This window comes from Psammomys obesus, unplaced genomic scaffold (genome assembly GCF_907164565.1).
Source record: "Psammomys obesus unplaced genomic scaffold, mPsaObe1.curated_primary_1811, whole genome shotgun sequence".
NCBI lineage: Eukaryota > Metazoa > Chordata > Mammalia > Rodentia > Muridae > Psammomys > Psammomys obesus.
The window spans coordinates 22,082,135-22,105,846 of record NW_026596109.1 but is presented as its reverse complement, the minus strand read 5'-3'; the positions used below and the strand labels follow the sequence as shown (position 1 = coordinate 22,105,846).

General features: G+C 44.2%; 1 protein-coding gene across 1 annotated transcript; it reads left to right on the top strand.

The window, feature by feature from the left end:
• The first annotated feature begins 3,921 nt into the window (after positions 1-3,921).
• Positions 3,922-19,962, top strand: Cct4 (chaperonin containing TCP1 subunit 4). Its single transcript, XM_055628960.1, has 14 exons — positions 3,922-4,187; positions 6,648-6,700; positions 7,715-7,804; positions 9,742-9,850; positions 10,510-10,652; positions 12,550-12,671; positions 13,108-13,240; positions 14,545-14,684; positions 16,555-16,651; positions 17,034-17,144; positions 17,235-17,365; positions 18,716-18,950; positions 19,449-19,562; positions 19,750-19,962. The coding sequence occupies exons 1-14, from the start codon at positions 4,061-4,063 to the stop codon at positions 19,762-19,764; spliced, it is 1,620 nt and encodes a 539-aa protein (XP_055484935.1). The 5' UTR covers positions 3,922-4,060; the 3' UTR covers positions 19,765-19,962.
• The last annotated feature ends 3,750 nt before the right edge of the window (positions 19,963-23,712 follow it).

Below are 23,712 nucleotides of genomic sequence, written 5' to 3'. Positions count from 1 at the left end.
CAGGGCCAGGTGTGACAGCACACACCTTTAACCCCAGCTCCAAAGGATCCAACCCCTTGTAACCTCCACAGGCACTGCACAGATGTGCTGCATATACACAGATGCAGGCACAACATTCATACACATAAAAACAAACAAATCACCAGGCTGTGGCGGCAACGCCTTTTACCCCAATACTTGGGAGGCAGAGGCAGGCAGACCTCTGAGTTCAAGGCCATCCTCATCTACAGAGTGAGTTCCAGAACAACCGGGGCTACACAGAGAAACCCTGTCTTGGAAAACCTAAATTAAGTAAATAAATAAAAAGAATCTTTTAAAATGCAACCTAGGGGCCTAAAGAGATGGCTCACTACTTTAGAGCACTGGCTGCTCTTGCAGAAGACTCAGGTTCAATTCCCAGCACCCACATGGTGTTTCACGACCTGTAACTCCAGCTCCCGGGATCTAATGCCCTCTTCTGACCGCCATGGGCACTAAGTGTGTACATCGCGCGTGTACACACACACACACACACACACACACACACACACACACACACACGGGAAACGGTCACACAAAGTAAGATGAAGTTGTAAACTGATTGGTGCTGGCGAGGTACCTCAACAGATAGAGGTGTCCACCAGCAAACAGTGCAACCTGAGTTCAGCCCCTGGGACGCACAGAAGGGTGGCAGAGAACTTACTCTACAGCGCTGCCTTCTGACTCCACTCACACGCAGTGACATGCAGGCCTCCCCAACCTCCGTCCCATACACGTGTGCACACTAAAAGAATAAATACTCTTGATGTGAACCAACAGTGTGCAGACGCAAGGGCCCCGGGGTTGCAATAAACTCTCCCTGCTTGGTCTTGTCTTTCTTTTTCCAGTTCTGCCTTTATTACTCAGCCAGCCAAGCAACAGATGTTAGTTGAGAGCTTTGTGCTAGCCATTCTATGAGGCTTCAGAAGATCCAGAGATATCTGTCATAAAAATATCTGTGTTAAAAATCATTCTGGGGGGAAAGGGAAGGAGGATGGGACTAGGAGCAGATGAGGGAGGGGGCTAAATAAATTCTTTTAAAAATCATATATTATGGTAAGAAAAAATACATGCAAAGAAATAATTCAAATATAATGACTTAGGCTCTTTACTATTTGGTGTCTAGAAGCAGCATCAAGTTAGGTAATAGGAGGAAGAGGGGATTAATGAACTCAGCCTAAGTAGACTATGGACTTCAGTGAATGCTGTCTCTGTAAGGAGGTGTGAAACAGAGTAGGATTGAAGCTTCTGGAAGCACCATAGCAAGAGTGGAAATAGCCATCTAGGGAATCATCTGTGAGATGGACAGGGACTAGGTTACACACACACATTCAGATTTATACGTAATGCCAATTTTATACTTGGCCAATAAGGAGATGGAAAAAATTTCTTTCCTCTGCTCATCTTGGGTTTTTAAATAGAACTTTGTTTTTTTTTGTTTGTTTGTTTGTTTTTTGGGTTTTGTTTGTTTGTTTATTTTGAGATACAATTTTTCCATGTAGCCCTGGCTGTCCTGGAACTCCAAATGCAGAGCAGAAATCTGCCTCTGCCTCCCGAGTGCTGGGCTAAAAGATGTGCCCTACCACTGCTCCGCTTTAGATAGAACTTCTCAACAAAGACAGATAAATGAAAAACATATAGATTTAAGTTTTACATGACATAGAAGACTTCAGGAGGATCTGAAGAACCCAAAGAAAACAAAACAGTTTGAGGCAGACAACCATGTTAATGAGACATGGTAAATGCTGAAAAGTGACATATAACAAAGGAGCTTGAGCTAATGTAAGAATACAGATGGTTTAAGCTCATGTTTTGGTTGTAAAGCAATTCAACTCATTTTTCATCTTACAGGAAAAAAAAAAAAGCAAGTGCTGAATTGTGGAAGTCCCAATCAATTATTTTTAACATACTTGTTCCTCTTCTTCCTCCTCTTCCTTCTTATTCCGTTTGTTGAGGCAGGGTTTCTCCGTATAGACTTGGCTGTTCTGGACTCGCTTTGTAGACCGGGCTGGCCTCAAACTCACAGAGATCCAACTTTCTGTGCCTCCCAGAGTGCTGGAATCACAGGTGTGTGCCACCATGCCTGGCAAGTATTTGGATTCTTAAGGAGTAAGGCTTGTGGGGTGTGACACCACCAAACTTAACATACATAAGTAGCCTGGCTGACCTGCCAAGCCCCTCAGTCCCACTGCCCAATGTAGCTTCTAAGAAGATAAGTGTGTGTTGGGGGTAGCAGGGGTATCTAAGTGGCAGAGTGCTCTCCTAGCATGTATGAGGACTTGGGTTCAAGTCCTAGTATTACAAAACAACAATAAACCCCTAAATAAAAAGAAGATATGCGTCAATGGTGGGTGACCTTTTACCACAGCACTCGGAAGCCAGAGGTAGGCAGATCTCTGAGTCTGGCAAGGGTCATTTTAACAAGGTTTGTTTGAACAGATTTCGTTTGGCTTCTGGCTTCCTTGCTTCCCTGTCCCTGGGGATAAGCATGTCCTCCTGCAAGCACAGTGAAGGCCCCTTTCGTATAGTTTTGTCTCCTGCTTTTAGGGGCAGAAGTCAGAGTACCTGTGTTAGTTACATGTCTATCGCTGTGATAAAACGCCATGACTAACGCAATTTATAGGGGGAAGGTTTTGGGGGGGCTTGTGGCTCCACAGGAATAAGTTCATCACTGGCACAGCGACAGGAAAGCTGAAACATCTCAAACTGAAAGCAGGAAGCAGAGAGCAAACTGGGAATGGCTGAACAGACTCTGCTCCCAGTGACATACTTCAGCAAGGCTACAACTCCTAAGCCTCTCCAATCAGAGCGACCAAGTACTGGGGGCAAGTATTCAGATGTCTGAAACTAGGGGAGACCTCTCATTCAAACCACCAGAGTCCCAGTACCTGTTCCCCTCATATTACAGCAGGTGCTTCAACCACCACACACTATGGTGTGTTGCAAGGATTAAACTGGTCTTTGGAAAATGTCTTCCCTGGCGCTGGTTTGAGATTTTCATCTCTTAGTCCCAGTAGCCTGAATGCATGTAAAAGCTCCTCGTGATGACAGGGCCAAGACCATGAAACAAATGTTCCTTACCCCACTCCAGGTATCTGGCACCTTATGGGCCCTTAATGATGAACTGTGAACTAATGGTGAATGTTATTACCTATATGAACTTCCTAGTCAATGGTAGTGGTTATAGAAACTTGGCAGCTTGCCTGAAGACAGAGCCCCGGCTCTCGGCTTCTATCACCTTACTGGTTGACCTTGGGCTTCAGGTTCATCATCCACGAAGTGAATACAATGGCACCTAGTTCATGAGATCATGGTGAGGATAAGGTTCAAGGTGTGAAGACGTCACACTTTGTTCAGCAGGTAACTGCCGATCGGTTATTAAGATGTTTACGTTCCCTCAGAGTTACTGGCTGTTGCGAGGCGGCTGTCCTCACTAGAAGGCAGACCGCATCTGGGAGGCAGTCACCGCTCCACAGCTATTAAGGTTCTGTGCCAGTTAACCGTTGTGTTTAAGTCCCTAGGCAGCCAAAATGAACACAAAACAAAAAAGGAGACTCTACCCATAGCAAATCTCCCCTCCGACACGTTTACAAAGTAAATAAACTAGGGACAGACTTTAGATTTAGAAGCAGAGAAAAAGACGGCTGCGCCACGCCCACTCCGGAACAAAGCCCCGGCTGTCCGGCTTCCTCAACATATCCAGCAAGAGCTAAGGGCTCCCGTCCACGGAGGGTGGACGGCAATCCCCAACCACGCCTACAAAACCTCGCGCTCCGCCTCTGCAGCCACACACAGGGCCAGACCGACCGTTCTCAGGCCGCGTCTCGCGCTCACGCCCCGCACCCGGCGCGCGGCGGACAGCCTCTGACGTCACACCTGCGCCGGTTCTGCCGCAGGCCCCCGGCCCGGCTTCCGCCTCCTGCGCCGGCGTCGCTTTCTGGAAGGTTCGCGCAGGAGGCGGCCGGAGACCGTTACTCCGCAGCAGGCCGGAATCCGTGTCCATCCGTCCTCCCGAACCCGCGCAGACATCGCTAGGGTCGCCATGCCGGAGAACGTAGCTCCCCGAAGCGGGGCGCCCGCCGCGGGGCCCGGCGGCCGCGGGAAAGGCGCCTACCAGGACCGCGACAAGCCGGCCCAGATCCGCTTCAGCAACATTTCCGCGGCCAAAGGTATCGCCCCTCGCCGGCCGGCCCAGCGGGTGCGGCCTTCAAGGTTGTCTCGTCTCTCGGAGCGCCTCTTCCCTAAGCACTCCCGAACGCGAGCGTGGCAGCCCGTGGACACGCCCCGTCGCGGGTCGCAGTGCTCCGTTGACTCCCCCGCAGGCTTGTGCGATGTTCGCCACGTTGGTGCGGACGACAGTGGTAGAAAATACCGAGGGCTGAAGGCAGTGATCCTGAGATCTGACGCCTCAGAACTAAAGCTTGGCCGACTATTAGACCCATGTTAGACAGCAGGGTGTATGTACTTCAAGGTTCAGTTTAAATGAACTTTGTGTGGCCCGGTGGTACTAAGTGGATAATCAGTGTACGTTGGGTGGGTTCCATTGAACTGGCAGTGCATCAGATCCGAGTTCTCTGTTCGTGCGTATTTATTAACCTGTGAGCCAGAGGTCCCTTACTGTAAATTAGGGCAAGTGTTGCTTTCGGTAATTGTGAGGATTTAGAGAAACCGAACTGAAAAAGGGGTGTGAATATATGCATATACGGATATGTGTATATATACACACACACATAAAACAAAGCCTTAAACTGGGTGTGGTAGTGCATGCCTATAATCCCAGCACTTAGGAGGCAGAGGCAGGCGGAACTCTTGAGTTCGAGTCCAGCCTGGTCTATAGCTACATAGAGAAATCCTGTCTCAAAAAGCAAAAAACAAAACAAAACAAAACAAAAAACTTAGAGATTATTGTCTGGGTGTGTCTGGAATGTGGTTCTTTATTTGGACTGGAGAAAAAGAATCACGATGTGTGAGGTGAATTTGGAAAGGTCGGTTGTATCTTTCAAGGACCTGAGATCCCGGAAACCATCTGGCTTTATTTTCAGTTCAGCCTTAAGGTGTGAGGTGACAGTTATTTGCAGGGCTGCTGAGAGGATCAAATGTGAGTGTATAAAGTACACCTTGAGAGTATTTTGCCCACCTACCTAGGTGACTCACTAGTGCTGTAAGGTGAGTGCAGGATAAAATGAAGTCAAGGTGACCAGATGGACGATTTAGGACTATTTTGGAAGTCTGGAGAGAATACCTAGGAATCTACGGAGTATATATGTGGTGGTGGAATGATAGGGATGTTGAGAGATGAATTCTAGGGCCATCTGAATGACAGAATGCACATTATATGATAAAATGAGTTTACTTCAGGCAGCTGTCTTACGGTTTCTATTACTGAGAGAAAACAAAAACAAGTTGGGGAGAAAAGGGTTTATTTGGCTGACATTGGAAGAAGTAAAGACACAAACTGAAAACAGCAGGAACCTAAAGACGGGAGCTGGCCCAGAGGCCATGGAAGAGTGCTGCTTACGGCTTCCTTCTTGGAGAACCCAGGACTACCAGCCCTCACTCCTCCATCAGTCACTAAGAACTGCCCTACAGGCTTGCCTGCAGCCAGTCTTTTGGGGTGAGGGGTTGAAGCAGGGTTTCTCTGTGTAGCCTTGGCTGTCCTGTAGACCAGGCTGGCCTTGAACTCAGATCCCACCTACCTCTGCCTTCTCTGGTGCTGGGACTACAAGGGTGTGCCATAGAGGCAGGTCTTAATTAGCATTTTCTTAATTAAGTCTGAGATGACTTTAGCTTGTGTCAGGTTGACATAAACTATCCAGCAGTCCCGTTTTCAAAGGTGGGGTGCACAAAATATTACAGCAGGACCGAAGGAGCTGTGCAGTATAGGAGGGAGCGGTCACCCAAGTTCCATGTGAAGCCATTTAGATAGTTACTAAAAGAGCAAAGGGCAAATCAGTTTTTCCAAGTTGAGACAACCCTAGAAAGAGAGAAAGGCTTCTGTCACATACAGCTTGAATTTAGTTCTGGGCACTTAATTCATTTTGGTGTTATTCAGTTATTCATCCCACACTCCCAAATAAAGACAGTAATTCTTATTAATGGTGACATATTGCGCAGACACAAAATCCCGGGAGCTCTGTGAATCATTTAAGTCACTACTTTGTGCTACAGATTAAGCTTCTAGAAATGTAGCCTCTAAAATACTGTATTTCGTTGGGTAGTGAATATCTAAAGCAGGTCCACTAAAATCACCCAAAACTTTGATATTGACTGCTAGACCAGAGTCATGAAATAATGAAATATTGTTATTTACCCTTGATATGTGCAAAAGCAAACTAGTTATGAAATACAGAAAAATTGCTACACAACAGGTCCTACATATGTATTCTTGGCAGATAATGTTCTTGTGGGGAGAGAAAAGGTGAATGAATGAGTTGTGTAAATGTTAGGATGTTTGTTCTGTTTTGAGAAATAAGAGGAAATAACACTCTAAGATCTTAAGACTAGAGTGTAACATTTTGATTCTCACAAGAAGCTTCAAAATGGCATAGGCGTAGTTTTATATGCATTATAGTTTCTGACAGGGTTATTTTTAAAGTCTTGGTTTAATATGTGTCTTTCTATTTTAACAGCGGTTGCTGATGCCATTAGAACAAGCCTTGGACCTAAAGGAATGGACAAAATGGTAAAATAAATAAATAAATAAATAAATAAATAAATAAATAAATAAATAAATAAATAAATAAATAAATACTTATTGAGAACTCCTGTTTACATTCTAAGGCCTAACAAAGGTTTGTGCTGTTTTCAGAGCTGGCAAATAGTTCTTGCCTAGAATGGAACGAGGCCCTAAATTGGAGCCCTTGTATGTACTACCCCCTCCTTCCTCAAATCCCTCTAAATATCTTAAAATTCATCAAAAGGAGAGGTTACTTCAGGTAGCATTTAACTATATATCGTAATGCTTTTTGGGTTGTGTGTGTTATTTGAGTCAGTTAAAAAAAAAAGCTGAGACAGTCCTTTAATCCTCCTGACTCTGCTTCAGGTGCTGGGATCGCAGGCTGTGCTGCCATGTTTGACGGTTCATTTAGTCATTTACTTTGAAACCTGTGCTTAATCCTTCTGCCTCAGCCTCTGTAGTGCTAGGATTACAAGCATTAGCTGCCATACCCAGTTCAAGTTTTCAAATTTTTTTTAATTGACTGGCAGTGTAAAACATACTGTCTAATGGATTGATTTTGTGTCCTCAAATTGAGAGCGAGTTAGCCACCAAAAATGAGACAAACCAGTGTGGCTAGCTACGGATTTGTGGACCTGACCCGAGGTTCTCATGCTGAGCAGCACGTGTTTTACTTACTGATCTTCTCTAGATTATTTAAGTGCCCTGAGCAGGGCTGGAGAGATGGCTTAGTGGCTAAGGGTGCATACCTCATGTAGAGGACCCAGACCGCTTCCATCACTAGACCCAGGGCTTCCGGCAGCCGAGCACTGTGCTCAGGTGTGCGCACACAGCTACACCTAATAACACAGTGACCCAAACAGAGCCGTCATTTCCTTTGTGAAGTTGAACGTGCTTATGTTATACGAGTGGAAGGAGAGAGTTTAAAACTGAACAATATGCATGCATAAGTTGCACGGAGTGGTAGGCGTTACAGAGATTTTAGAGCACTGCATTAAAATTTGTAAAAACATTTTCCAGATTCAAGATGGGAAAGGTGACGTGACCATTACGAATGATGGCGCCACCATTCTGAAGCAAATGCAAGTATTGCACCCTGCGGCCAGAATGGTACGTGTTTACAAGTGCCCCGGTGACCTGGTGTTCACTGGTCAGCCTCAGTACAGGGATTATAGTCGTGGGCATGTGCTCTCTGCTAAGTGCTGTTGGTTGTTGCGGTTTTTTTTTTTTGTGGGTTTTTTTGGTTTTGTTTTTTCCCCTGAGACAGGATGTCTCTGTGTAGCCTTGGCTTGTTTTAGACTCGCTTTGTAGACCAAGCTGGCCCGGAACTCACAGAGATCCTCCTGCCTCTGCCTCCCCAAGTGCCAGGATTACAGGTGTGAGCCACCGCACCTGGCTGATAGTATTCAATTTAACTCTATCACAGTATGCTTTGAATACATTTGAAAAACAAACCACTTAGCTGTTAGCCTGTGAGTTTGAGGACAGCCAGGGCTACACAGAGAAACCCTGTCTCGGAAAACAAAACAACAAAAACAATTGATACTGTTTAAACAGAGAATTTCTTAACTTTATGCTAAAAATGTACACTGCTCTTTGTGAGGTGTCTATAAGAGAACTAATTTTATTCGCTTGTTCTGTGCTGTGGATTGAACCCATGGCATTGTGCATGCCCAGCAAACCTTGTCTACTGAGCCACATGCACATTTCTTTTTTTTTTTTTTTTCTTTTTTCTTTTTTTAACATGAACAGTTCTAAAACAAATATTTTAATGACAAATTGTTTTCACTGGTGGTTATTAAAATATTAATTCAAGAGCCACAAGTAATATCTGGGTACAGGAGCTTGTCTGAGACTGATTCTCCAACCAGGGACCATGCATGGATATAACCTAGAACCCCTGCTAGGACATAGCCCATGGCAGCTCAGTATCCAAGTGGCTTTCCGAGTAAGGGGAACAGGGACTGTCTCTGGTGTGAACTCTATGGCTAGCTCCTTGACCTCCCTACCCCCCCCCCCCCCGTGGGAGGAGTAGCCTAGCTAGGCCACAGAGGAGGACATTGCAGCCAGTCCTGGTGAGACCTGATAAGCTAGGGTCAGATGGAAGGGGAGGAGGACCTCCCCTATCAGTGGACTTAGAGAGGGGCAAGGAGGAGATGAGGAGGGAGGGTGGCATTGGAAGAGAATGAGGGAGGGGGCTACAGCTGGGATACAAAGTAAATAAACTAAAAAAAGTCACAAGTAGTCTTCCGGCAAGTGAGAACTTATAATAGTAAATATGTGGTTTAGGAATCCTATAATCTAAGTTCTGTTGTGCCAAAGTAGCTCAGTTGGAGAGCACTGGACTGAAGTACTCTGGTTGTGACATGAGAGAATCGTTTGAGTCTATCAGAGACAGCGTAGAGCCCTGCTTCACGAAAGGTCTCCTTTCACTACTTTGAGGGTGACTGTAAATAAATAAGATCATGCTTCTATGTGGTCACTTCAGAAAAACTTGACAGAGGTGTTTATGAATGACTTTGTAGGTTCTCCGTCTGTATGAGATACCTGTAAGGCTTTAATGCACTTTTTTGAGGCAGAGCATCATTTTGGCCTACATTAGCCTGGACCTGGCTGTAGCGAAGGATAGCCTTGGGCTTCTGGTCCTGCCGTCTTCACCCAGGCACTGGAATTGAGTGTGTACCACCCCACCTTTATGCTGTTTTGAGGCTCAAACCCAGAGAGGGCTTCATGCGGGCTAGGCAAGCACTCTCCCAGCTGTGCCATATCCCAGCCAAGTATTGATGCTTTTAGATAGGACTTTAAAGAGAATTTTTTGAGAACTTCACTTTACAATCCACAATCTAAACTAGAAATCATTATAAGAACAATTTTGTATGCCACAAACAAATTGGTTTTAATCGTTAAATGAAACACAAAGGAAACTAAAAAATGAGATGTCAGGAAAGTATTGCATTTTCTAATTCTGTGTCAGTGACATTGGTGGGATTCGTTGAGTTAGGTGTTACTGGGTTCTCTTACCGTCTTGATATGTTCTGTTCACATAGCTGGTAGAGCTGTCTAAAGCTCAAGACATAGAAGCAGGGGATGGCACCACGTCAGTTGTCATCATTGCTGGCTCTCTTCTAGACTCCTGTACCAAGCTTCTGCAGAAAGGTATGTAGAATATGCTTTTTATTACTCAAGAATGACAAAATTCTTTTTGAAAAGACAAACTTATAGAAAGCCAAGTTATTAAATAATGTGTGATCGAATATTTGAATTAGTGACTTTTTTACCCAAGAATTTCTGTTTTGCTTCTGATTTTTGCAACGCTTTTCTTTATAGAAATAAATAGAATTCTGCTTTCCAAAATTAGATAATAGGAGTATTACTAATTCCAGGTTTAGATATTTTGGTTTTAGATGAGAAAATAAGAGCTGTTGCTTTGATAAGTAGTGTTTATCATAGTAACTCTTCAGTCACTGTGCTTTAAGATAAATGTATGTGTGATGGTTTAGAAACCATAAATTTAGTTTCAGCTTTAATATTGCTTGAGAATGTACTTGATCTGTTTTAGTTTGAGGAGTTGATCGTTAACCGTAATTAATCAGTTATTTAAGTCATGCTATTTACAACTGAACTATAAATTTGTATCAAGAGTGTTTGGAGATGTGGGGTATAGCTTAGTAGTTTTGAATTTTCCTACCATGCAGGAGGGTCCTGGGCTCAACCTTAGGACCACAACAGAGAAAAGGGACATTTTAATGAGTAAGATATTTTAAAGTAGGACAAATAAGTACTTTGTCATAATCAACTTAGTTCATAAATAACAGGTATACATCCAACCATCATTTCGGAGTCATTCCAAAAAGCTTTGGAAAAGGGTCTTGAAGTCCTTACTGACATGTCTCGACCTGTGCAGCTGAGCGACAGAGAAACATTGTTAAATAGCGCAACCACTTCACTGAATTCAAAGGTGAGACCACCACTTCAGGACAGTTAGAGTTAAAGGTGTGTGACGGTGCTGTGATCATTGAATGCTGTGCTGTATCTAATGTTGCCTCAAGAACAACGGGGTGATAATTTCTATATCTGAATTGATTTTAAAAATTGAATCGGTGAAGCTGACAAAAAAATTAGTAGGAGTTTCTATGCAGACATGATGTCACATACTTTTGATCCCAGCACTTGGGAGGCAAAAGCAGAGATAGGCTTCTCCAAGTTTTAGGACAGCCTGATCTACAAAGTGAGTTCCAGGATAACCAGGGCTACGCTGAGAAAACCTGATTTGAAAACAAAACAAGAATTAGTAGTCTTTGTCAGTAGAGATAGTTTTTATTTAATATTCTGCAACTATTGTCCTATTTTTTTTTTTTTTTTTTATGTACTCTCTTCAGGATTTTGTGTGTCATTCCCTTTTACAGGTGGGAAAATAAAGTTAAACAGCTTATCAGTGGCACACTTGAAAGAAATGGACCTGGCATTTGAACTCTGGATTGTGCATCCACTGTCCAGCTCTTAATATATGTGATGCTTTTCTTACTTACAGGATAAAAAGTAGTGAGGAAACATTTCTTAGGAAATTTCAGGTGAAATAGTAAAAATTTAAAAGTTGGGGCTGAAGAGAGTATTTGTTTGTTTTTAGGCAAGGTTTCTCTTCGTAGCCTTGGCTGCCCTGGACTTACTTTGTAGACCAGGTTGGCCTCAAAGTTACAGAGATCCGCCTGCCTCTGCCTCCCAGAGGGCTGGGATTAGAGGCGTGTGTGCCAACTCTGAAGAGATTTGAAGAGAGTTGAAGAATATTTGCTGCTATTTTAGAAGACCCAGTCTGTGTCTACATGGCAACTCGGAACCATCTGTAAATTCAGTTCCAAGAGATCTCACTCCCTCTTCAGGCCTCCCTAGGCACCAGACACACACGTGATGCATACATGCAGACAAAATACCCATGCACATAATTTTTTAAGATTATAAACAAATATTAATGGGTTTCATGTTGCCATCTGTTCTATCATGATTTCACCCAGTACAATTTCATTTCCTGTAATTACAAATCTAGATGGTAGAGGGTAGGGTATGATATCAGTATATACCTTAATCTCAGTAGAGGCAAGCGGATCTCTGAGGCCAAGCAGGCTCCAGGCCAGCCAGGGTACATGGTGAGGCCTTATCTCAAAAACAAACAAAACAAAAAATAACTAAATGGTATTAGGTAGAAACAGTAATTTTTTTTAGTGTGCTAGTACTAGTTTGTTTGTTTGTTTGTTTGTTTGTTTGTTTTAGTCTGCCAAGGACTTGAAGAAGTTTGATGAATACTAACCATTTGCTGTTTTGTCAGTCCTTGGCATTAGGTATAGAAATAATCTAATGATAGTTTATTACACATTCAACTTAGGTAGCAACTCTGTACATAAAAGTAGATGCCTTTAAGATTTATTTGTTGATTCATTATGCAGTACAGGATCCTGCCTGCATGCATGCCATCAGGCCAGAAGAGGGCACCAGATCTCAGTATAGATGGTTGTAAGCCACCATGTGGTTGCTGGGAATTGAACTCAAGACCTTTGGAAGAACAGCCAGTGTTCTTAACCTCTGAGCCATCTCTTCAGCCCCCTTTGTTTGTTTTCTATAAATCTATTGACAATCTAGATAGTGCCAAATGTTGTAATTTTTTTTAAAAACATACATGTTTTTATTTCTATATCTGACAACTGGCAAACTGGGTGGGAAAAATAGCTTTAACTGCAGTGTCTTCTGTGGGTATTCTCTGTACCATATCCAAACAGATGAGGATAAGATCTTGTAAATCCTGAATGGGTGTGTGTTTTTTAAATTACTGCCTATGTGGAAGTAACTTTGTGTTTTGAATCTAGGTTGTCTCTCAGTATTCAAGTTTACTCTCTCCGATGAGTGTTAATGCGGTGATGAAAGTGATTGATCCAGCCACAGCCACCAGTGTTGATCTTAGGGACATTAAGATAGTTAAGAAGCTTGGGTGAGCATCTCTGTTTCGGTCTTAGTATTACCAAAACCAGGTGACTTTGAAGAATTGAGCTGGGTGTGATGGTTCTAGATATAATCCCAGCATTTGGGAGGTTGAGGTGGGAGGCCAGCTATGAGGTCAGCCTGGACTATCTAGTGAGTGCTCTGTCACTCTGGCTAGAGTGAGGTTCTGTCTCCACAAAACCCCTTTACAACAAGTACATCCTTAGACTAATCACCTTCCTGGGCCAGTGGGTGTCATATAAGTGAACAATAACTATCAGCAAGTGAACGTTAGAAGACATTGTTGGCTTGAACTCTATTGGTATGGCAATCTCAAGGGCTTGCTTGTGTTTCCTTACGGTAGCATAGAAGTGTATGGGTAGAATGTGTTCTCAGAATGAATATGGGACCAAAGCACTTTTTGTTGCTCTGATTATTTTTCTTAGTGGAACAATAGACGACTGTGAGCTGGTGGAAGGTCTTGTTCTCACACAGAAAGTGGCAAATTCTGGCATAACAAGAGTTGAAAAGGCCAAGATTGGGCTTATTCAGTTTTGCTTATCTGCTCCTAAAACAGATGTAAGTAAAATTCAAGGTGATTTCCTATTGATTAACTTTCTGATGGGTACTTTAAGATAAAAGTGAAAAATGCTGATGATAGTATATGTATAAAATGTAGATCTCAAAGGGATTAATACAGCTGAGGCAAAAACAGAAATTGTTGCAGCTACATGTGACGTTGCAGGTGCAGACAGCGGTTACGGGGCTTGCCTGAAGAAAACGGGGTGCATGTTACATTCATTTATTCCTGGAGGTTGCGCGTTGTCCAGATTTCTGAAAGCAGGGGTGTCCCCTACTGGAGTCCACAGAAATGATATTTGTGCAAGTGGAGCCTAGACTAACTTGATAGCTAAACTATTAAAAGCTACTTCGTTCTTAAGATACTGCTGTATTAGTATCCTTTCTAAAAGGAGCATGTGGTGCTTCAGATGTAGTTTTACTATATTCTGCCAGCACATGGGTATGTTGTTCAGTATTTGTTTTTTCTCAAAAAAAAAAAAAAAAAAAAAAAAGATGAAGCCGGACAAGAATTAATGGTTCATTTCTTGACAACAGTAAGATTTGTCATCTTGTTTTTTTGTTGGTCAGTTGGTTAGAGACAGGGTCTGTCTGACTCTCTTCCTCCCTCCTCCCCTTTCCCTTCCTCTCTCTCCTCTCTCTTCCTTCTCTCTGGAACTCGTCTGTGATGGACTAAACCCACAGAGATCCACCTGCCTCTGCCTCTCCTGCCTGTTAGTGTTAAAGGTATGCACTGCCATCCGCAATAATGTCCCAAGCCACGAAGTAAAAAGGGTACAGCTTACATTATTTCTGTCATACAAGGATATGTAGAAAATTTTCATGTATAGTAACCATTTGCATTTTTAGTTATCAGAAATGTACTTGCAAAACATTTCGGGCAGCAATAGAGCCTGGTGTCACACACACCTGTAATCCTAGCACTCAGTGGTGCCAGGAGTGAATTGAAGGCCAGCCTGCGTTACATCTTGTCTTTCAAACACCCAAAACCAATAGACAGTATGCTTAAAAAGAGCCAGCTTTACCTGGGCAGTGGTGATACACAGGTTCAATCCCACGTTTAAAGTCAAAAGCAGGTGGATCTCTTGAGTTCAAGGCCAGCCTGGTCTGCAGTGAGTTCCAGGACAGCTTTAACTACATAGACTGAGAAACCCTGTAGATGTGTATGTACACAAATAGAACCAGCTCTGTTGATATATGTCATTTTAGACCTTTTCCTGTGCGCATCCGTGTAGCTGGTGTGGGCTTGTCTCGCTTCCCGTTACATGTCTTGCTGTAAACAATTGCTGTGTCACTCCAATCAGATGGACAACCAGATCGTAGTGTCTGACTATGCGCAAATGGATCGAGTGCTTCGGGAAGAGAGAGCCTATATTTTAAATCTGGTGAAGCAGATTAAGAAGACAGGATGTAATGTCCTTCTCATACAGAAGTCCATCCTAAGGTTTGGGACTTTATTTTCTTATTCCTGGATTTATAAGTGACTTATCTTACGTGTATATGCGCTTAAGGGTGTACACTGCATGCGCAAGAGCCCTGAGAGTTTAGAAGGTGTTGGATGCCCTGGAACTGGAATTTGTAGGTAGCTATAAGCCTAGGAACCGAACCCAAATCCTCTGCATGAGCAGCAAGCACTGTTAACCACTGTACCATCTTTGCCTTTCCACCAACCCCAGCAATTTTTTTTTTTCCCAAAAGAAACAGTTGCTTCGTCTCACACGCATGGGAAATCTAGAGTGAATATTTTGGCACACCGTATTTTCATGAATAAAGACAGGACTATTTTCTCTTAAACATTGGATATAATTTTTCTAATCAAGGTTTTAAGAAAATTAAGGCTAAGCATAGTTGTTCGGGCCTATGACGCCAATACTCAGAGGCTGATTGCTAGGAGTCAGGCCAATTTGAGATACGTGAGGCCTTTTAAAAAAATTAGAGGTGGGAGAGTGGCTTGGTTTTTGAGGTCATTTGTTGCTCTGGAACCTGGATTTGGTTCCCAGCACCCCCATGTTGGCGCACAAACATGTGAGTCCAGTTCCGGGGAAGGCACCTGTTGAACACCATGGATGGCAGGTGCACATGTGGCGCGTGTAGGTGCACACAGGCAGAATGCGCATACGTTGTTTTAAAAGGAAAAATTAAACATTTTTATGAAGCTGTTCTAAAACTGCTGGAGGCTAGGGATGTGCCTTAGTTGTTGGTGCTTGCCTACATGCACAATGCCCTGGGTTTGATCTTCGTGGCTTAAACTGGATGTGCTAGCACTTAAGATGCGGGGGCAGATAGACAGAGAGTTCAAGGTTCAGCTTCAGCTACATGGTAAATTCTAGGCTAGCTTGGGGTACGTGAAGATCTGTCTCAAAAACAAAACAGTGAAAAACACCAGCTGAATTAATTCACTAAAAAAGGTATTTATTTAAAGTGCTTTGGGAGGCTGAAGAGATGGCTCAGAGGTTAAGAACACTGGCAGTTCTTCCAGAAGTCCTGAGTTCAATATCCAGCAACCACATGGTGGCTCACAACCATCTTTAATGAGATCTGGTGCCCTCCTTTGGCCTGCAGGCACACATGCAGGCAGAATGCTGTATAAATAATAAATAAAGGAGTCTTCTTAGAAAATAAGATGCTTTGGGTAGTCCACAGATAATTGAGCTCGCTCTTTCATTTCTAGGTTTTGTTGTTTTTAATAGTAGATAGGCATATTCCCATTTACTTCCCTGATGAGCTAGAAGGTACCGTAGGTACTCACTTTATATATGGAGTCCTTCATGAGCAGGGAAAGATTTCCAATCCCCAGTCACTCAGTGCTCCGATCTTGAGTAAATTGTTCCTAAAATTTGGTTTTTCTTAGCTTTCATCAGGGATGGTAATATCTATCTGTCTTGCTAGCGTCATAGGATTCTTATTACTAAGATAGTTTGTAGGAATGGATCATGCTTCTAAATATATACAGTATCAGTAAATACAGTATCAGTTCACATAGCAAAATGTGCTCATTTCTTAAGAATCAAGATCAAATTGCTTGTGTTACAGTTTTGCAGTATAAGTTTTCCAGTATAATTAGAACCCTTCAGAAGAATTTTGAACTTCTGTTCACTATGTCACAAGCCTTTGACCCCAACACTTAGGAGGCAGATTTCTGAGTTCCAGGAAGCTAAGGCTACATGAGAAATTATCTCAAAAAGAAAAAAAGGGAATTTTCAACATTAAAAGTGTTTCCCTTCACAATTGCCCATTTGAATAACAGTAAAATAAAATCTTAACTACTGAACAGTAACTTTTTTAACCCAGCATAACAACATTCTGTATTCCAGAGATGCGCTTAGTGATCTTGCATTACATTTCCTGAATAAAATGAAGATTATGGTGGTTAAGGATATTGAAAGAGAAGACATTGAGTTCATCTGTAAGGTAAGCATTGGTGAATGCAGAAACATATTAGCATGTACGGTGGGTTTGATTTTTAGTGGGTTTTGTGTTATGGTTAGTGTTTTGTTGTTTAAGGATTTTTTTTATGTATATGAGTTTTCCTGCATGTGTCTATGTACTGCATGGGTCCCTGGGAGCCCTGAAGCAACCCCCTAGAACTGAAGTTAACATGGCGCTATGAAGAGCAGCCAGTTTAACTACCAAGCCATGTCTCCAGCCGTGGAGGTGCTTTTGTTTGATTTGCAGTGTTGAGTATTGGTCCCAGCAGTTTGAATAATATACCAGACAAGTGCTTGTTCTGCCATTGAGTTACGTCTCCAACATGGTGTGGTCGTGGTGTGTAGACTTGATTTTCTTTTCCCAGACAATTGGAACCAAACCAGTTGCTCATATTGACCAGTTCACTCCCGACATGCTGGGTTCTGCTGAGTTAGCAGAGGAAGTCAGTTTAAATGGCTCTGGAAAACTGTTCAAGGTAACAATGTTACAGTTAAGCTCTACTTTCTGCCTTTTTTGTTTGTTTTTTTCTTTTACCATTACTTAATTTGAAATTTATTCACTAAAGATTACAGGTTGTTCAAGCCCAGGCAAAACAGTTACAATTGTTGTACGTGGTTCTAACAAGCTAGTGATTGAAGAAGCTGAACGCTCCATTCATGATGCTCTCTGTGTCATCCGGTGCTTAGTGAAGAAGAGGTAATACGATCATCACTGAGTAATACATTTTTATTACATTTATTTTGGGTGTGTGTGTGTGTGGCCACATGCACAGCATGGCGAGTGTGGAGGTCAAAGAACAAGTTTGGGGGAAGCTTTTCTATTTTTATTTATTTATGTTCTTCCCATCATGTAGTCCCATGGTGTCAGGTACTTTGTTTGCTGAATCCTCTTTCTGGCCTCCATATTCCGAAGACTTTAGTTTGAGGGGCTGGAATGTAGCACAGTTGGTACAACCAGACTGTGGGGCCATGGGACTGGGAGGTAGGCTGGCGTGGAGCAAGAGTGGGGTCAGGGCATGTCCAAACCCCAGACATCTCCTTCCGAGCGATCGGACAGAGGAGGACTCCCTTCACGCCCTGGAGCACTCGTCCCATTCCCCACCGTTGCCCTTCTGAGGAGGCCACTGAGCTCGGCAGCCAGGTGAAACTCCCTCTCCCCTTCAAATGTAATGTCCAGAAGCACCTGGAATTCCTCCTGTAAATGAGGCATCCTCAGCACCCTGGCCCCGGCCGATGATGTACACTCAGCCCATAGCCCCCACTTAACCCCAAGGTTTTCATAGCCTTTGTTCCCACTCCCAGTTAATGAGCTGTCTCACTGAGGCTGTCTGAAGTGTTTTCTCCTGTGCTCACTTCTGCCTGAGGTTGCCATACCCTGTCATTTCTGCCTTGCTCCGCCTCCCAGGATCCACCTGTTGCCATTAACAATGGAGAAGTGGCCAGGCGTGGTGAATGCCTGTAATCCCAGCACTCTAGGAGGCAGAGAAAGTCAGATCTCTCTGAGTTTGAGGCCAGCCTGGTCTACAAATCCAGGACAGCCAAAGCTACACAGAATGACCTGTCTTGAAAAAAATTTTAAAAAAGGATGGAGAATTGGGCCAGGAACAAACTGCTGTGTTTTGGGCTTTTTAAAGTTAAAATGTTGCTGATACTCCAACCAAGTAGCATGCATGGAGATAACCTAGAACCCCTGCACAGATGTAGCCCATGTCCTAGTGGGTTCCATAGTAATGGGAACAGGGGCTATCTCTGACATGAACTGTTTGGCTGCTCTCTGATCACCTCCCCCTGAGTGGGGAGCCACAGAGGAAGACAATGCAGCCACTTCTGATAAGACCTGATAGACTAGGATCAGAAGGAAGGAAAAGAAGACCTCTACCAGTGGGCTTGGGAAGGGGCATTTGTGGAGAAGGGGGAGGAAGGGAGGGAGCTACAGGGGGGATACAAAGTGAATAAAGTGTAATTAATAAAAGTTTAAAAAGTTAAAATGTTACTTAAAAAAACTTCTTTTCAGGTAAATTAAGCTAAAAATATTTGTGAATTTCAGAGCTCTTATTGCAGGAGGTGGTGCCCCAGAAATAGAGTTGGCCCTGAGACTGACTGAGTACTCTCGAACACTGAGTGGTATGGAGTCCTACTGTGTTCGTGCTTTTGCAGACGCTATGGAAGTCATTCCGTCTACACTAGCTGAAAATGCTGGCCTGAATCCCATTTCTACAGTAACAGAACTAAGAAACCGGCATGCTCAAGGAGAAAAAACTACAGGCATTAATGTCCGAAAGGTAATAATGTGATGTTTACCATTGTGGAAGAAAAGGTTGGTAGAAGGAAACATTGTTTAGTTTTGTCCTTGTTGATTGGTTAAAAGTAGTGTAATTTTGGATACAAACCTGAAACCTGGAAAGGTTACAATATATCGTCAGAATAAAGATGGTGCTGTGGGAAATAGCACTCATCAGCTACCATTTACTAACTTGTAGGAAGGTTAGTCTCACTTTATTTCCTGGGTTGTAAAAGCATCTTACCTCATTGGTGCTTGGGAGGGCACTAGTTAAGCGGGTGTTAAGTATAATGGTCGTTGTGTTGTGAGCATCAGCTGTTAACATGCCAGGTGAGCAGAGAGGAGTGATAGCTGTCCCCTTACTAAGTGTTCTGTTGAAGAGATGGGGGGAATCCTAATAAGCCTAGATCCTAGTTCTTGAGTGTTACAGGATCCCAAGTATGGCACTTCCTGGTTGGTTGTGTGCGGTCAAATCCTGAAGGCATCTGCTCCTCTGCAGGGTGGAATTTCTAACATTTTGGAGGAGATGGTGGTCCAGCCCCTGTTGGTGTCTGTCAGTGCTTTGACCCTTGCAACTGAAACTGTACGGAGCATCCTGAAAATTGATGATGTGGTGAGTAGAGTGAACATTCCTGGGGGTCTGAGGTTTCACTGGTTTAACTTGGTGGGTCAGAAGATAACAGTTCGTAACTACTGTTTCCTGTAAAAATGAGGCAGTTTAGATAATTACCTTAAACGTCATCTAACATTTGATATCATTACAAGTTTTGAAACCTAAGTATTTTTTTTTTTTAAATCAGGTAAATACTCGATAATCTGGAAAAGAATGGCCAACTGACACCATCATGGACAGACAGACTGGGGCTAAAATGGAAGGGTGATCACCTTGGAGTTCTTCTCATCTGGAGGCTAGCTTCTTCAGAGTTTTTGGACATTGTCTTCCAGTTGGCATTTGTTTGAAATTGTATTGAAACAATTTAATGAAAATATTAAATATTTGGTCTCAAACTGCATATTTGTCACTCAATTTATACTGTTTTTGATACTTTATAGGAAAAGCCTGTTGGCAAGCTACACGTACCCTTAAAGTTTAACCTTGTTGGGGTTTTTGTTGTTGTTGCTTATTCCTGTATATTCTGTTAATTTTTTGTTTATTTGTGGTTGTGTTTGGTTGGTTTGTTGTTTGGAAAAGGCTTTTTCTGCGTAGCCCTAGCTGTCCTGGATCACTTTGTAGACCAGGCTGGTCTCAGACTCTCAGAGATCCACCTGCCTCTGTCTCCCCGAGTGCTGAGATTAAAGGCTGGTTCCTTGGTTCTTTGAGACAGGGTACCCTGGATAGCCGTTACAGGTGGGCACTGTGGTGCCCAGTTTGTACAATGCTGGGGATGAAACCCAGGGCTTTATGCTATCTCCCTGAACCTCCCACCTGAACCTCTCAAATGAATGCTGAGATTACAGGTATGAGTCAGTATTCTCAGCCAAATGCAAGATTTTTATAATTTCCTTTTTATTTTGTTTGCATATTGGGGAGCAATGTACATGATAGGATGCTTGGAAATAAGATAACTTGGGAACAGATTAGTTCTCTTCACCATGTGGGTTTCAGGCATCAAACTCACAAGTTGTCAGGCTATCTTGATGACCCATATTTGCAAGTTTTTTAGTTTGGTTTAACACCAGGGTATGGTGGTATATACCTTTAATCCCAGCACTCAGGTGGCAGAGGCAGATGGATTTCTTTGAGTTCCAGGCCAGCCAGGGCTATCTATACATTTTGAGACCCTGTTTCAAAAATTAAATGTTCTAATATGTTTATCACATGAACAGTGTATTACTTTTCTGTTGCTGTGATAAAACACCATGGCCCAAGGTTTAAATCCAGAGGGTTAAAAGTCCACAGTGTCCTGGAGAGATGGCTCAGACATTAAAAGTCCACGCTGGGCTGGAGAGCTGCTCAAACATTAAAAGCACTGTCTGATCTGGTCCTGAGTTCAATTCCCAGCAACCACATGGTGCCTCACAACCATCTTTAGTGAGATCTGCTGGCCTCTTCTGGCCTACCGGCCGGCATGCAAACAGACCACTGCATAAGTAATAAATCTTAAAAAAAAAAAAAAAAAAAAAGGCCATGGTGATAAAGCAGGAGGCATGGAAGCTGAGGACTTGCCTCAGGAACCACAAGCACAGCAGGGGACTCCAATGGTGCCAGTCTTTAAGCCCCCAAAGCCTGTCTTCCATAGTGATGCTAGAAGCTGTCCAAGCAGCACCACCAGCTAAGCCTGGCTATTTGTATCCATGCAAACGCCTTCCCATAAAAAGCTTCAAAGCACAATGTAAGTGTGACCTAACAGACAAAGGAAGCCCGCCATTCCCCATCAGTCTTTCTCCGGAGTAGTGCTAGCTGAGGTGCCTATACGGTGTTCTGGTCTAGAGGATAGCCCAGTAGTAGAGCAAGTTCACATAAGCCTCCAGATCCTAAGAAACAAGTGCAGTTGGACACATTGTGATTTTACAGACTCACATGGTCTTGACTTTCTTCACGATGTTATTATATTTCAGGCGTAATCAGACCTCACCACGGTGCCTGTAAAATTCAAATTCGGTACATACCAGACTATTCCGCACTCATTTTAGGGAGTGAGGTTTTACACCCCGATAGGTACTTCTCTCAAATTCTCACACCTTTGAATAAATGCCTGCTTTTAAGGTTAGCCACATTCTGGCCTGTACAGTCTGGTGCTTCATTGAACCATCACCTGTATATCACAGAGTCTAAGATGTTAGTTAAGGAAAACAAATATAAATCTAGGGTCTTGAGATAAAGATCTTTGGAACATCCAGAATTTAGGTTTTTCTTTCCTTTTAGTTGATTGTTTAGCTTTATAATTCATTAAACCAACTGGATCAGCTGTCTTAGAAACTTCGGTCAAAATATTCTAGTACACATTGTGGGTGCTGGGGTATTACCCATTACATGTTTATCTAAAAATGCAGCTGATTTGGCAGAATGTAAGAGGACTTTCTAGGAGAAATGCTTGCTAGCCTTTGCTTACGTGAAACGTGCTATGGTAGAAAACGACTGCCTAGATGTGGGGTTTGTACACACCAGCTCACAATGAAGCTCTGTTACAGGGATTAGAACAAGTCAGAAATCTCATCCAAAGACGCTCTGTTACACTTAAGAGGATGCTCTTCCTTACTTAAGGCAAAAGGCTAGAACAGGCTAAAGGGGCAGAGATTTTGTGCTTGTGTTTAAGTGCTATTCCCCACCTCTCACTTCATTATTATAGTTTTCGAGTGTTGAGGAAAGTGTAAGGAATGGTGTGAAGGCTAAAATCCTCCATGTAGATGCAGCATTTTCCCGTTCATTCCGTTCTGAAACATTTGACTTGAAGTGGCCACGTATGCAAACGGCAGGAAAAGTCTCAGATGGTTGCTAAGTGAGTGGCGCCAAGCTTGTGAAGGGAAGTCACCACCTCCAGAGGAGCAGCGGTAAGTAATGTGGTTAGGTGCCTGACCAGCAACACAGGGAGCCAGCAAAACTGGAAAGCTGTGCACGCGTTGGCTAAGTGGAAGCCAACCGTGGTGTCAACGCCTGTAATCCCAGCACTGGGGAGACAGGCAGGCAGGTCTCTGAGAGTTCAAGGCCAGCCTGGTCTACAAAGCGAGTCCAGGACAGCCGAGGTGACACAGGGAAACCCTGTCTCGGAAAACAAACGACTAAGCGATGCTGTACATAAAATATGGCATTTAAGCTGGAAAAACATCGAAGGCTGTGAAGAGCCGCATTTAGGCGACTCGGCTTCTTCTTTTTTAACCCGTGTTAGATGTCTGCCAATTTAGAATACTGTCAGTGAGCCAAAACCTGTTGTGTTCAGTGTATGTCCTGTGCAACGTCCACACTAACGTCCTCCCCACTAGTTGCCTGTGGCTGACAGAAGTCAGCCCTGTTAGGTCGGCTATGGATTCCTCTCACAGCTTTTCAGAACCAACGTTACACACCAGTTCCCTCGGGAGAAGCAAGCTCAGCCAGAACAGGAGCCGAAAGAAGGGACGTGGGGGAGACTTCCCCGGGCGACCACGGAGGCCTGGGCAAGCGCGTCGCAGACAGTTGTGTGGAAGGCGGGCCGCGTAAAGCGGAAGCCACCTCATGGCGGGGACAGGTCTCCGGTGGCCGCCGGGAGCCCGGGCCGCTCGGAGCGTGGTGGGTGGGTTGGGAGCGGCGAGCCGCGCTGCCACTCTCCGGCTGGAGCGCGGGCCCTGCCCACGGGTGGACCCTCACTGCTCAGCCCGGAGAAAAGAGGCGGACAAGCACGTCTTCTCCTTCTGATTGGGCAGCGCGGCCGCTCCCGGTCAGGGAGAGACGAGCCGCGCCCTCTGCCGTGGTGGGCAGCTGCAAAGCCTGGGACTCGGCGGCGCCCACACAACTCCCGGCTCTGCTGTTCCGCGTGCCAAAGCACGCCGCTCCGGTTACACACACGCGCCCCTGCCGGAAGTCCGAAATAAAGCGAGAAACCAGGCGGGCTCGCTTCCCAGCCGGGACCCGCGCCGAGGCCTGCCGCGCTGGCCGCTCGTGCAGCTCCGGCGCGCTTCTGGAAAGCCGCGTTCAGGCGCAGGCTGGGGTCGGAGCCGTCGCCGGGCGCAGGGCCCGGGCTGCGGCCCGGAAAGGCGTTGGCGCGCCTTTTGGTCGCCGGCGCCTCCCGTAGCGTCCCTAGTAACCGCGCCCCTAGCGACCGCTGGCCGCAAGCCGGGCGCTGCGAGGT